The 13,827-nt window shown below is 34.1% G+C and overlaps 1 protein-coding gene across 6 annotated transcripts in view; it reads left to right on the top strand.

Annotated features, from left to right (window-relative positions):
• Positions 1-9,600: 9,600 nt before the first annotated feature.
• LOC117107301 (serine-rich adhesin for platelets-like) overlaps positions 9,601-13,827 on the top strand; it is a 22,473-nt gene continuing 18,246 nt past the window's right edge. For 5 of the 6 annotated variants that reach the window (XM_033248944.1, XM_033248941.1, XM_033248939.1 and 2 more), the window contains exons 1-6: positions 9,601-9,717; positions 10,146-10,181; positions 11,165-11,360; positions 12,172-12,407; positions 12,561-12,674; positions 13,084-13,203. In XM_033248944.1, coding sequence (XP_033104835.1) covers positions 9,657-9,717; positions 10,146-10,181; positions 11,165-11,360; positions 12,172-12,407; positions 12,561-12,674; positions 13,084-13,203 — 763 coding nt within the window. In that variant the 5' untranslated portion in view covers positions 9,601-9,656. The remainder of the gene's footprint in view (positions 9,718-10,145; positions 10,182-11,164; positions 11,361-12,171; positions 12,408-12,560; positions 12,675-13,083; positions 13,204-13,827) is intronic. The other variant, XM_033248942.1, reaches the window with a different exon arrangement.

The following is a 13,827-nucleotide window of genomic DNA, read 5'->3' as shown; positions in this document are numbered from 1 at the left end:
ATATTTTGGATAATAATTAAAAACTGTGCTCGAATTTTTCCAATTCGAGCACCGTTGTTATTGTTTATTTTTTTAGGATTGGTATTCGTCATTCGTCGTAGAGGAGAATGACGCGAAAAATGAATAAATTTTTATGAAATTTTGTTGCAGGATATATACATTTTGTGGTTGAAAAGTGTATAATATTAAGGTCACGGAACGTCAATTTTAGAAATTTAATTTGAATACAATTTTCATTGTTTCCCCCTTTTTTTCTTTCTCATTTCTTACAATCTAGGAGGTAGGGTTGCCTACCCTTTCCCCTCTGATATGCATATTAAATCTTTAGGTCTTTATTCAGCAATAACTTGACTGATGGCTGTTCAAACAAACTGGATTATTCTCTGCCTGTTCAAAGAAGCGCTTTCATTCAGAAACAATCTCCTGTTTATAAGAATAGAATTAAGTTTTTTAATGAAAAATCATTAGGTAGTTTTCGCCGCACGACGTTAACCTTAACTTTAACGTTAGTACCTAAAATGCAGCACGATAGCTCCGCCCCTTTTGTAAACAAATAAAATACGCATGCGCAAACCCGTAACTAACGTACGTCGAGTACATAAAATCCTGAAATTAACGTACAACGCAACGCAAGATGAATAAATTATGACGTCATCCGTTAACGTTAAGGTTAACGTCGTGCGGCGAAAACTACCTATTGTCCTTGTAGATCACTTAAATCAACCTCCACTTTTAAATGTAGTCTATTTTAATTTCATTAGTTAAACTCAACAAAATTTGTATTAAAGAAGACAGTCATATTGTGCACAAATGTATTTTTGAAAAATGTACAAATATTGAATCACTCTTACCGGATGAATTTGCCCACATTATCATTTACTTCTTGAATCCTTGTAGACTCTAGCATAAGCAATGTCACCTCGTTCTTATGTGCCTCGAGACATATGTTGATTGTATAGTATTTTAAGTACATTGTTTTCTTACATTCATACGGATTTCATGCTCAATAATAAATGTTGAAAAGGTCAGAAATCTCAAGTAATTATTAAGGTGGATCCGATTTGGTATTGTAGTGTTCCCTGGCTTATTCACCTTAGGCCTAATAATACTGTTTTGGGCGTTCTCTAGAATTAAACAAGCATATCGCCCTGTTATTCATTTAAAAAAAAAACATTGGGGTTTTGTCAACCTAACCATCGGATGCTTTCATGTCCACAACCGTAAAAAAGAGTTTGATGAAAATCACAACAATAATATCTACATAGTATATTAAGGAAGTATATATATTTATAATAAGAAGTAAAGTGTGTGCGTTTATATCAAGTTGTTTGTCACTGTACAATAGCATATGATTTCACACATATTATAATGTTATACAGATAAATTTTATTTGAAAAACATTGCATTTGTTTATTGATACGCATTGTACAATAAAACTTTATTTATGTTGTTCATGCTTAGAAATCGAGGAAGTCTATTAATAATTAGCCTATTGGATTTTATATATATTCAGTAAATCTCAATGATAATCCATGACTTATTATATGACCTCAATGATAACCCATAACTTATGACATAACCTTAATGGTGACTCATGACTTATGACATAACATAATTCCAAAAATGCAAATGCAACCAACATAGAAAACCATGGAAATAGCTGAATTTGAAAGTGTACGGAATAGAAACATTCGAATAGAAAAACTAATACAGTACATACAGGAATTAGGCCCTACTTAATTTAAATATATCCTTTATTAAGGAAAGCTTTAAAGGGGGAATCTATAGTTGTTATAATTTTCTCGAGAGTACAACAGTTTTTTTCTATTCATAAAAATGAAAAATAATCATAATCAATGACAATAATCATAATTATTTTATTATGTACTCTTTTGGAGCAGGGAGTGGGTTACAGAAAATTATTTGTCTTGAAAATGATGAAAAATTGATGATGAATATTCTAGGTCAAGTGTTTTGACACCTAGAACTACGACGCACCAGCCTGCGGAAAGACAGTACACTCACCCAGTCGTCGTTTGTTGACAAGTGGTAATTGAAAACATGACGTTTGTAGAACAATGTAAATTAGATCCCGAAGAAAGTCACTTCAAATTCAATATTATGTATGAAAAATTAAGGAATTCCTTTAAATAATGGACTCTATCTAGGCCTATTTCAAAGAATCAAGACTAATGCAAGCTGCTGGAGGCCGAGGCTGTAGTCTCAGATAAAATTATCACACGATTTTACCTGTCAGCACCGACCTAAAAATGTATTTTCTCAAAAGCTCAAAGAATTAGTTATTTTTTTGAAGAATGTCTATCAGAAGAGACGCTTTTTTGTATTTATTCATCAAACACATTTATGCAGGATACGGTAACATATAGAGACGAGATGGTAACGCTGTTTTATAACAGACGCGTCGGAAAGCAGTTTTTATTTGTTCGGTCAGATGCGACGATCACCCCCCCCCCCAAACATTAACCCGTGGTGTGGGGTGGTGTGTCCAGATGGAATTTTAAAAAAAATAAACTATGTCCCTACAGGGCATCGTATTCTTGCCGGTATTACGCAAGAAAACATTACATTTACAGAGAAGATATTTCTACCCACCTATAAGGGGCCTAGCTCTTACGTTTGACAAATCGCGCAGAAAAATTAGATTAAATCGAGGTTTCAATGCAGTTTAGCAGTCTCTCCAGAGACTTCCATATCGCTGATAAATGGAATGTAAACTGATCAATTATACAATAATACCGCTATCGTCAACCAGGGGAATGGTGCGCGGGACTCCAGGCAACTATAGTCCGTTGCCGTTTTGTACTTATCATTGCCGTTTTAGTTTATTGCCGTTTTGGTATTGCCGTTTTGGTCATTTCCATTTTGGTTTATTGCCGTTTTGACCTGCTACCCAAACTATAAGCTTAGGGTGGGTATTAGTACATTTAGAAGAGGTTGTTTAGTTTTATTGCCGTTTTGGTATTGCCGTTTTGGTCATTTCGATTTTGGTTTATTGCCGTTTTGACCTGCTACCCAAACTATAATTAAGCAGCTTAGGGTGGGTACTACTACATTTAGACGAGTTTATTTAGTCAGGTCATTTAATTTTTTTTTTTTAAAGAGGTTGCGTACAATTTGGCTTACAAACGATATTCATATGTAAGTTATTGTTCCGGCCAAAACCGGACCAGCCGGACCGCTTCCAACGTCCTTGTATAATAATGGTCCTGCAGAGAATGCAATATAGGGCCTACAGCATACAAGAACGTATCAAGTTCTTCAACACAATCAAACATTTATTGTTAAATTTTCAAAATAGAAAGTTACTTATTTATATACAGTATTTTCATTTGTTTAAATCTGCAACTTATTGAAACTGTTTTACTTTTCTTCTAGTATCATTGATAAGATATATATTTACATATTTTTGGAGAACAATTGATTAATAATATAATAATTTAATCTAAAAGATATAGTGGACGCCTTTAGTTTTTGTGTCTACTGCCCGCTTGCGGGCAAGTAGACACTTTGCTATCATCTCTCCTATAAGTTTAGAGTATATTCGGTTGGAGAAATGATGGAATTCATCCTAAGCTGAAGATAGAAATGAACAGTCTTCCAAAAGAAGCCTACCAATATGATACCTTGTCTAAACCTCTCCTAGAATGAGGTAAAAATCAACTATTTTTACTTGTAAAGGTATTCATGTCAAGCAACACAGAAAGCGTGGATGGAAATTCTGAGTTAAAAGTAGCCAAAAAAAAAACAACAAACAAACAAACAAAAAAACACTATAACAAGCGCTTGACACACGCTCCCACTGTGAGCTATTTTTCCTATTAGTTTCAATTTTCTTATAATGTTCTGACAGCATGATATCATATACAAACATAAAGACAAATCCAATTACAACTTCCATATCGCTGATAAATGGAATGTAAACTGATCAATTATACAATAATACCGCTATCGTCAACCAGGGGAATGGTGCGCGGGACTCCAGGCAACTATAGTCCGTTGCCGTTTTGTACTTATCATTGCCGTTTTAGTTTATTGCCGTTTTGGTATTGCCGTTTTGGTCATTTCCATTTTGGTTTATTGCCGTTTTGACCTGCTACCCAAACTATAATTAAGCAGCTTAGGGTGGGTACTACTACATTTAGACGAGTTTATTTAGTCAGGTCATTTAATTTTTTTTTTTTAAAGAGGTTGCGTACAATTTGGCTTACAAACGATATTCATATGTAAGTTATTGTTCCTGCCAAAACCGGACCAGCCGGACCGCTTCCAACGCCCTTGTATAATAATGGTCCTGCAAAGAATGCAATATAGGGCCTACAACGTACAAGAACGTATCAAGTTCTTCAACACAATCAAACATTTATTGTTAAATTTTCAAAATAGAAAGTTACTTATTTATATACAGTATTTTCGTTTGTTTAAATCTGCAACTTATTGAAACTGTTTCACTTTTCTTCTAGTATCATTGATAAGATATATATTTACATATTTTTGGAGAACAATTGATTAATAATATAATAATTTAATCTAAAAGATATAGTGGACGCCTTTAGTTTTTGTGTCTACTGCCCGCTTGCGGGCAAGTAGACACTTTGCTATTATCTCTCCTATAAGTTTAGAGTATATTCGGTTGGAGAAATGATGGGATTCGTCCTAAGCTGAAGATAGAAATGAACAGTCTTCCAAAAGAAGCCTACTAATATGATACCATGCCTAAACCTCTCCTAGAATGAGGTAAAAAATCAACTATTTTTACTTGTAAAGGTATTCATGTCAAGCAACACAGAAAGCGTGGATGGAAATTCTGAGTTAAAAGTAGCCAAAAAAAAAAAACAAACAAACAAAAAAAAACCAAAAAAAAAAAAAACCACTATAACAAGCGCTTGACACACGCTCCCACTGTGAGCCATTTTTCCTATTAGTTTAAATTTTCTTATAATGTTCTGACGGCATGATATCATATACAAACATAAAGACAAATCCAATTACAAGAAAGGGCGCTCTCTATTGGCGCCGCCATTGCTGATGAACTTCTTGGGGTCCCCGAGTCCATGTCATGTCCATATACGTTGGTGCAAAGTATTTAGAGTTAAGTACGGTGACAACAAAATACTGCACGAACTATAATTCAAATAGTTGCAGATGATGAGCAAGTTATGGCGTGTACAAAGAAAGAATAATGTAAATGGATCGTAGGTCAGTAAATTGTTGAAATCGTAGCTGTTGCCCTTCTCAGAGCAGTGTATAACCCACCATGAATAATGATATCACTGGCATTTTAACATTTGATACCTTTATAGGGAACATATTATTAGGGATTGTAAATTCTTGAATTTCACAGAATTATTGTCTGGTAATGTTGTTTATATAGCGATCTCTTTTTGGGTATTGGATTTGAATTTTGTGGTTTATCGGCATAATGTGTACACATTAATACTGTATACATTTTAAGCATATCTTAATAGGTCGAAACCGCAATTACAACGTCGTGCATTTACGTTGATAAAAAAAAATAAAGTAGTATTATATAATGTAATTTTCATATAATTACAATGACACAGAATTATATCATCAAGCTCGTAGTGTAATCAAAAATTCATATAAATTTGTCCTACATGTATTTGTTTACCAACTGGAAAATCACCTCTCTTAACGTACACCAGAAATAGAAACATCGTATCGTATGTAAACAGACACCTAACTTATTATGTAGCAATTTACCTTAGTAATCTATATGTCACATAAGCTGATTAATTAGTAGTTCATCTAATGCAATAATCAGAATAACCCCTTCATTTGTGTTGTAATAGGACTTGTACGTGCCCACGGTAGATAACGTAGCATTGGTTTTTGGTTGGGTCAAGTGTTTAAGCATTTAATTTCTCTTGTTTTTTTTTATAGCGATATTGATCGTTCTTCCTCAATGCCGTTTCCTTCTAATTCATTCTTTTTGTTTGGTATAAACGTCCCACTCGTTCAGTACATTTCTCGATCAATATTCTTTCTTCTTTCTATACCCAGGCTGTTGTTGTCCTCTTCCATATTTTTCTCCGTCTGTCTCCTCCGTTTTTCTTGATTATTCGTATTTCAAATGTTTGTACTTTATCTATATCAAATAAAGACTTTCAGAATTAATCAATGTACCCTTTAAACCACAATAATGCAGTGACGTATCTAGGACGATGGTGGGGGGGGGGGCGAAGGTGAAGTGGACAACTCGATGATTAGGTGAGGGGCGCAATTGCTCTCAAAATTAGGCGATTTAAGTTAATTTCAACAACTCGAGCGTGATTTGTTTGCTTCGAACATTTTCAATTGAGGAGTGGCGACTGAGGGAGCGAGTATCCCCCTCGCGCATCCTCTATATACAATACAGTAATCGTCAAAGCTTATGGATGGCCTGTTCCTTGGAACCCTAACCGGCCGCTTAGCCAAATGGCCCAATATGACAGAAAGAAACACCTCTTAAACTACAGCTTGTAAAAAATCATCCCGTAGCATTTTAACTAGAAACTAATGTATTGCTTATACATAACAAAACTTTTATCAAAAATATATAGGCCTACAGTACAGGTATATGAAATATAAAATACGTTTAAATTGAGATTGAGAAAAAAAAAATGAAATATGTAAATACTTCCTAGACATGTGGTCAAATATACGGTAATTTAAAAGAATAATACGCGCAATGGAGGGGCAGAGCCCAAAAAATTAACAACTACAGGCGGGAAAGACACACGGCACATACACAGACGGCACCAATAAAATTTAAGCCAATGTTGACGATGTTGAGAATCAATAGGCCTAATTCTAAAAATGTTGAATTATAGATGAATTGATAAATTAGTAGGTCTCATACGGTGGACATGAATGAACAATGGTTTACATTCAATAATAAGATACCGGTAGCGGTTTAAAACCGTTAGAAAAACGCATTTAAACAAAATAGCTTCATGCAGTCATAAAATCGTTCATCACAAACTTATACTCTGTTTAGATTTCCATTACGTTCCTCATCATTGTGATACCTTATACATACGCATAACTTGAAAATATTATTGGAAGCATTAGGCCCTGTTAAAACTACATACTGGTGTCCCTTGATGCCCGTATCACATCGTTTATATGGCTCCATCAATCCATTATCTCTTTATTCATTCTCTCTTAAAAATAGACGTCTCAATTTCGAATGTGAATGATAATACTGGGTGCGTCTTGACCCACATGGTGACCTGTCAAGCAGAAGCAGACAGTACAACAAATAGATGGCAGCAGACGTGCAATATCCTTCGTAATCGTGGTACCCGTAATCGTCATACAATATATACAATATTTTATTAGTATTATCATTATAGCAGTTCTATGAGCTACACAAATCTTCTTTATTGCTATTGTTATTATCACTACATATATATATATACATATATATATATGTGTGTGTGTGTGTATATATAATATATATATATTTATATATATAATATATAGGCCTATAAGAAAAGTAATTTTTAACTACATCTAGGCCTAGGCCCTCTATAAATGCTGTCTCTTATACACATCTAGATGTGTATAAGAGACAGGTCCTGGGCCTAATTCCTGTTATACCAGAGTTTATTTTGCGACTAAAATCATCTCCAATCCCGACAGGTTTAAGGAAAACGCAACGACACGACACGCGCGCAACGGATAATTTTTAATGAAGATCTGTTCAGACTGGCACCGACAACGAGCAGAGTTGGGTTCGTCAGCCGACCGTCGTACGACTCGGTGAGTGCCCAGCTTAAAAGTTGCTGTGCCAATTCCAAGAAGTAGACCTTGTATGTATTTCTGTGATATGGTGGTATATATTGAATACTGTTAAGAAAATGATATGACTGCTAATCACAATGGTGGAAACCAAAGGACTACACCTTTATATGTTGTTAAATTTTAGCTATTTTTATGCTCTCATTTTCGAATAATTGTTGGTCTATGATACCGGTGAGAATAACGAAAATAATAAAAATTACTATTTTCAAAAATCTTTAAATGCGTTTTTCTCAAAATGCACTTTTCCACATTCGCCACTACGTTATATAAGGGACGATATGATTAACTGGTGCATCTTCGATTAATCATATATTATATTGTCATACATTGTGATATGATATCTTAAACAATTTACTGATGCTTTTTATTTTCGTGATTTTTGAACAACCTGCACTAGTCTTTTCCTACATTATGACTTTATATGAAGGTCATTTACCACTGATTTAAATGACCAAAATGGAAGGATAGTGAATTATATGAAAGAATGGTGTAGGGTCCTATGTAAAATTGGAAGCTGAAAAGAAGGATTTCTCACACTATTAAACAATCTGTTATCGACCTGATTGAAGAAATTCGCGATTTTAGATCTATCATTATTTTTTATAATTTACTTTTGCGTTACGGAATTCAGCTTCGAAATTGTAAATTGAGTGGTGAGGGTTCCCAATTGATTTAGTAAATATAATGTAATAGTAATTGAGCCTACTACTTAGGATATGCATGATACAGTTGCAAAGCGGTTAACTTGTGTGAGGCCAAGCCCATTTATATACAACTTTTTTTCAGTAAGAAATTTACATCGATTAATTTTGAGCCGATATATATCCTTATGTATCATGAATACTCAGTTCGTAATAACAACTATGAATTAATAATAATATTGATAATAATATTATGATTAATAGTATTATAGCATAATGATGATAACTATAATAATTAATGAGATTTGTATAGCGCTCATAGAATTGCTATACTGCACAATAATAATTGTGATCATAATAATAATTTAAAAAAAATAATGTATATACCAATGTTACATATTCTTATTCGGATGATGGTGGTAATCTGACTCACATAAAGTAACTTATTCGATAATCGTTCATTTAAATGTGGTCTTGTTGATTTTCTTTCAATACTCGCATGATTATTGATAATAATATTATGATTAATAGTATTATAGCATAATGATGATAACTATGATAATTAATGAGATTTGTATAGCGCTCATAGAATTGCTATACTGCACAATAATAATTGTGATCATGAAAAAAATATAATGTATATACCAATGTTACATGTTCTTATTCTCATGAAAAAAATATGATGTATATACCAATGTTACATGTTCTTATTCGGATGATGGTGGTAATCTGACTCACATAAAGTAACTTATTCGATAACCGTGCATTTAAATGTGGTGTTATTGATTTTCTTTCAATACTCGCATGTTCATTACTCCTTTTGGTATTATTATAAAATTTACAGGATGAATACACTATGCCTGAACATCATCTTGACATCCGGAGAGTCCTTGCTCTCCCATGGTCAATAGTCTAATGTGCATATGTTAATATTAATTTCCACAAACTCAATAGATCCTGAAGTGCCCAAATAAGAAACATACATATGGTTGACAAATAGATACATCCAACGAATGTACACATTCCTTTGTATTAAAGACCCTCGTTCATACAAAACATCTTACCCTTAAAGAGTACTTCTCCTTCCATGCTGTTGTCATGTAGTGTTATTCGAATTGTTTGATATAGCATAAATACGGTGCAAAGTTGGTGTGAGATCAGTAAGAAAGCTACGGCAAGACAGTGATCATGGCTGTTGGGAGCATAGTAATTTCGTTGTGGTGTATGTTACACGTTGTCGCGGCGCAAGGTAGGCCAAACATATTTCATTTACAGTTCGCTAGTAATAAACTATCATACAGTTCAACAATGAAATTGCTTTTCAGCATAGGCCTATTTATATAAGATTGAATGAGAACTATTTTGAAATTTTGCCTACATGTAAGAACGCATAAACAATATGGTTTTATATTATTTTGTAGTTATACGTAAATTAGGTTAAAAATTGCAATTGTTAATGCCAAATTAGTATTTTATAATTCCAGATTTTAACCGTTGACCTAATTTTTACGGCGTTCTAAAAACTTTCAAAATTTATCCGTACAATACCGCCTTTACACATTCTCTACTCTATACAACTTAATATAGGCCTATGTGTGCATTTAATGCAATCTAAATATTTTTGTGTCCTGGTATTTTGAATTCGATTTGTAATTCAGTTGCTTTTTTGTCTCAAAGATGGTTATAGGCCTATCAGCGAAGACTCCGAAGGAAGTAAGTATTTCGCAAGTTATTTCCTACAATGGACCTATCTTTGTTTACTTATCTTGCATTAGTTTAGTTTAATTTATCTTTTCTCACCTTACATTAGCCTATTTTACCTACATTACGTTATCTTAGTTGTTCTCCCTTGTTGATTTGAAAGCGTCGTGGTAAACACTAAGAAATATTATCCAATCTCCATTATCCAATAGGCTTAATGGTTATAAACCATTATGCCAGATAGAACTTATTGCACGAAGGCTAGATTAATGCATGAAAATGTGGTCCTTTACAACACGAATTTTCTAAAAGTGTATTTAAAGTTAATATCTTACTTTTCACCTTCCCTCTAAGCTTAGACATATTTTGCCTAGAGGAACCGATTACAGCTAGCTAGACCTTGTTAGATTTGTGGGATCGCAAAATATTCTTACTCCAATTTTTCATTGTCTTCGTTTCCATAGTCGTCTTTGGTTACATAGAATCCATTAATCTCTTCAGCAATCGAATTTTGTAAATTCTTAAAATTTGTTTCTTGCCCATGCGTTTAACGTACGAACGTACGCCATTGCAATGAAATGTATGTAGGTGGCAGTATCTATTTGTCACAAGCCAGAAGCAGGCTCATTATAGTAAATCATGTTTGAGATTTTGCACACAATCCGAAAAACAAACCGGTTAATTTTAGGTTAGGTTAATTTTGGGACAGGGAAATGACATTTGAGGTAATTTTTAGGATGTCACTTCCATGTAGATTTTTTTTCTAAGTTATCAATTTTATGGAATCTTACAATATCCGTTTTGGCCTTTTATTGATTTTATGAAGTTATCCCGTGATTTGTATGTTGATTTTACTAAATAGATGAATGAATGAATAAATAAATGAATGAATGAACAATGGACGTATGATGTTCGATATTGCATGACTGCAAAGGATCTATCACGAAATCAGCTCCTGGTGCGCCACTTGCAATATGTTTATTCTATTTTTTCAGGCTACGCTATATTCGAAACAAACACCAGTCCTGGCTATAGCTACAATTACTACCCACAAAAATTATCCCAGAGTGGTAGGTTAGTATTTGAGGTGAAGGCAGAATCTGGCGTACACGTAACACTCAGCCCAACAGGGAGTGATGCTTCATATCAGTACGAAATTGTTATCGATTCACAAAAGATTGTTTTTCGAAGGTGAATGTTTTCTTTATTTTTGTAAATAGGCGACTTCAAACGTACAATACGTTTAAGGCCCCTGCTACACTTGAGCTGTATGATGCAATGGTCAGATTGTTGAATTTAGAATGCCTGCTTGGAACCCTTTCCAGTCCGGTTACTAAAATGCATCAGAAATGATCTAAAGAAGATCACATAGGTTTATGCCACTAGACAGTTACAGTGAAAGAACACCCTGATATGATCCCCACGAAAAGTAGACCTGCTGATTACATAGCCATCTCTTAATATTTCAAAATGTTTATTCAAAATCTATAATATTTAAATATTTAGTTTTATTAATATTACTAGACACACTGATCAGCTAATATTTATAACTCTTAGATTTGCACGTACCGACACATTTAAATTTTGTGTGTTTAATGATTTCCCAAGAATTTGGGGTGAAGTCCCTACTGACCTTCAAGTACATCTGCTTTTTAATATTAATTTATTTCTTGGAACTTTACTAGACATGCGTCATTCCGTGTAATTCTGCACCACCATTTTCAAACTCTACAAAGTACCTATATATATTTCGATGTGAAGGGAAGAAATAATAAAAATGAAAATTCATAAAGCGCCGGTATCCGTTTAAGTGAAAACGTTCATGAACCCCTCCACAAGAAGTCACAAAATATGACAGAAAAAGGAAATTTATGAAACTATAAGTATCTTGTCCAAAGACAAAAGTGATGTGAATAGGGTCATTATAGATCTCATTACATTTCGTGATCTTCACCGCTTCAACTGGACGGCTTTAACCATAACTGTAACTACTATCTTACAGATGCATCGACTTCTGTTTCATAACTGTTGCTGTGGTATCGCCCATAATATCAGACACAGAATTTACAAGATTTTACATCAGCTACAACGAGAACGGAAAAATTCAGGTTGGAGTTGATTCTCAAGATCCGTTAATTGACTGGACAGACCCGCAGCCGATCACCGTCAATTATTTCGGGTGGTATACTGGGCCATATTCAAGCGGAATGTGGAGGTTTTTCGTCATCCCAACTTTAGGTGAGCTTTAATTCTTTGTAAACTTTAATTTTATCAATAATAAGAAATTACTTTCTAACTCCATACCATAATTATAATACAGAAATAGCAGCTCTATAATAAATCAATATTTGAAATCATTGTAATTGAACTTCGTCACTTGTTATCTTTCAGACGATCCTTGCACTAAAGAACCTTGCCAAAATGGTGGTCAGTGCTATCGTATTGGGTATGGAGACTACGAGTGCAAATGCTCTGCTTGCTATGGAGGAAAAACTTGTTCAGATTGTATGGTTTTGACCATTATACGCACATTTACATTAAAACACATGCACTATATACACAATTATACACTTACGGTATATAATTATATCACCAAGACACGTAGACGTTTTCTGTACACATGCCTAGGAGTAGCATGAGAAACAAAATTGTGGTGACAGTATTGTCATTTCTCTACACGATTCATAACCATAGACCTTTTATATTCCTGAATGTATCACACAAATACAGTAGTAGGCCTGTGGTGGGTAGAGACACATGAAGTTCGAAGGATGACAGTAATTATTATATAACAAAATGTGAGAATGCTGCTATTTTTTGTTGTTGTTTTAATTACGTAATTATGTTCATCTAGGCCTACGCGTATTAGGCAAATTATAATTAGGTGCTAATATATTATTGCTTTGATCTACAGTACTTGACCCCTGCTCAACCGGATCTTGTAGGAATGGTGGAACATGTGTGTCTAGCCAGGATTGTCAATCATTCACTTGTTCGTGTACACAAGGTTTTGTTGGAAGATTCTGCGAAACAGGTAGGTCAAAACTTTGCTACCAACATCATTACCTAACCTATATATTATCTCATTTTAAACAAAATTCAAAAGCATTCTAAACTTTTAATTAATGACTTTATTTTAGATAATGAGAAACCCAGCATCCAAAAACCAGATAACATCATTGTAAGCACGGATCCAGATTCACCAACTGCTGTAGTAACACTCACAAATCCAGAAGCTACAGACAATTCCGGTAAGCAACCGACAGTTGCATGTGAACCAAAATCTGGAACTGCTTTCCCGATTGGCCAGACTACAGTTGAGTGCAAAGCAACAGACGACAGTGGAAATACAGACTCGGTTACGTTTACTGTAACTGTTGAAGGTAATAACAATAAATATTTTGGCAATGTATGAAATTTCACCAAATACGTCTGAAGTATGTTTTTGGATGATTAAATTTTTATCTTCTTTCAATACCGTAGATAATGAAAAACCACAGATAGATCCACTATCTGACATACTTCAAAATACTGATCCAGGGAGAAACACAGCAGTCGTGACTTTTCGAACACCAACTGCAACAGACAATTCCGGTACAAACCCAACTGTTGTATGTATACCTCCATCTGGATCCTCATTTCCAATTGGTAGTACTGA

The sequence above is a fragment of the Anneissia japonica genome, unplaced genomic scaffold (genome assembly GCF_011630105.1).
Source record: "Anneissia japonica isolate Jap-2015-1 unplaced genomic scaffold, ASM1163010v1 scaffold211_len1577895_cov191, whole genome shotgun sequence".
NCBI classification, from domain to species: domain Eukaryota; kingdom Metazoa; phylum Echinodermata; class Crinoidea; order Comatulida; family Comatulidae; genus Anneissia; species Anneissia japonica.
This window is presented reverse-complemented; position numbering and strand designations above follow the sequence as displayed.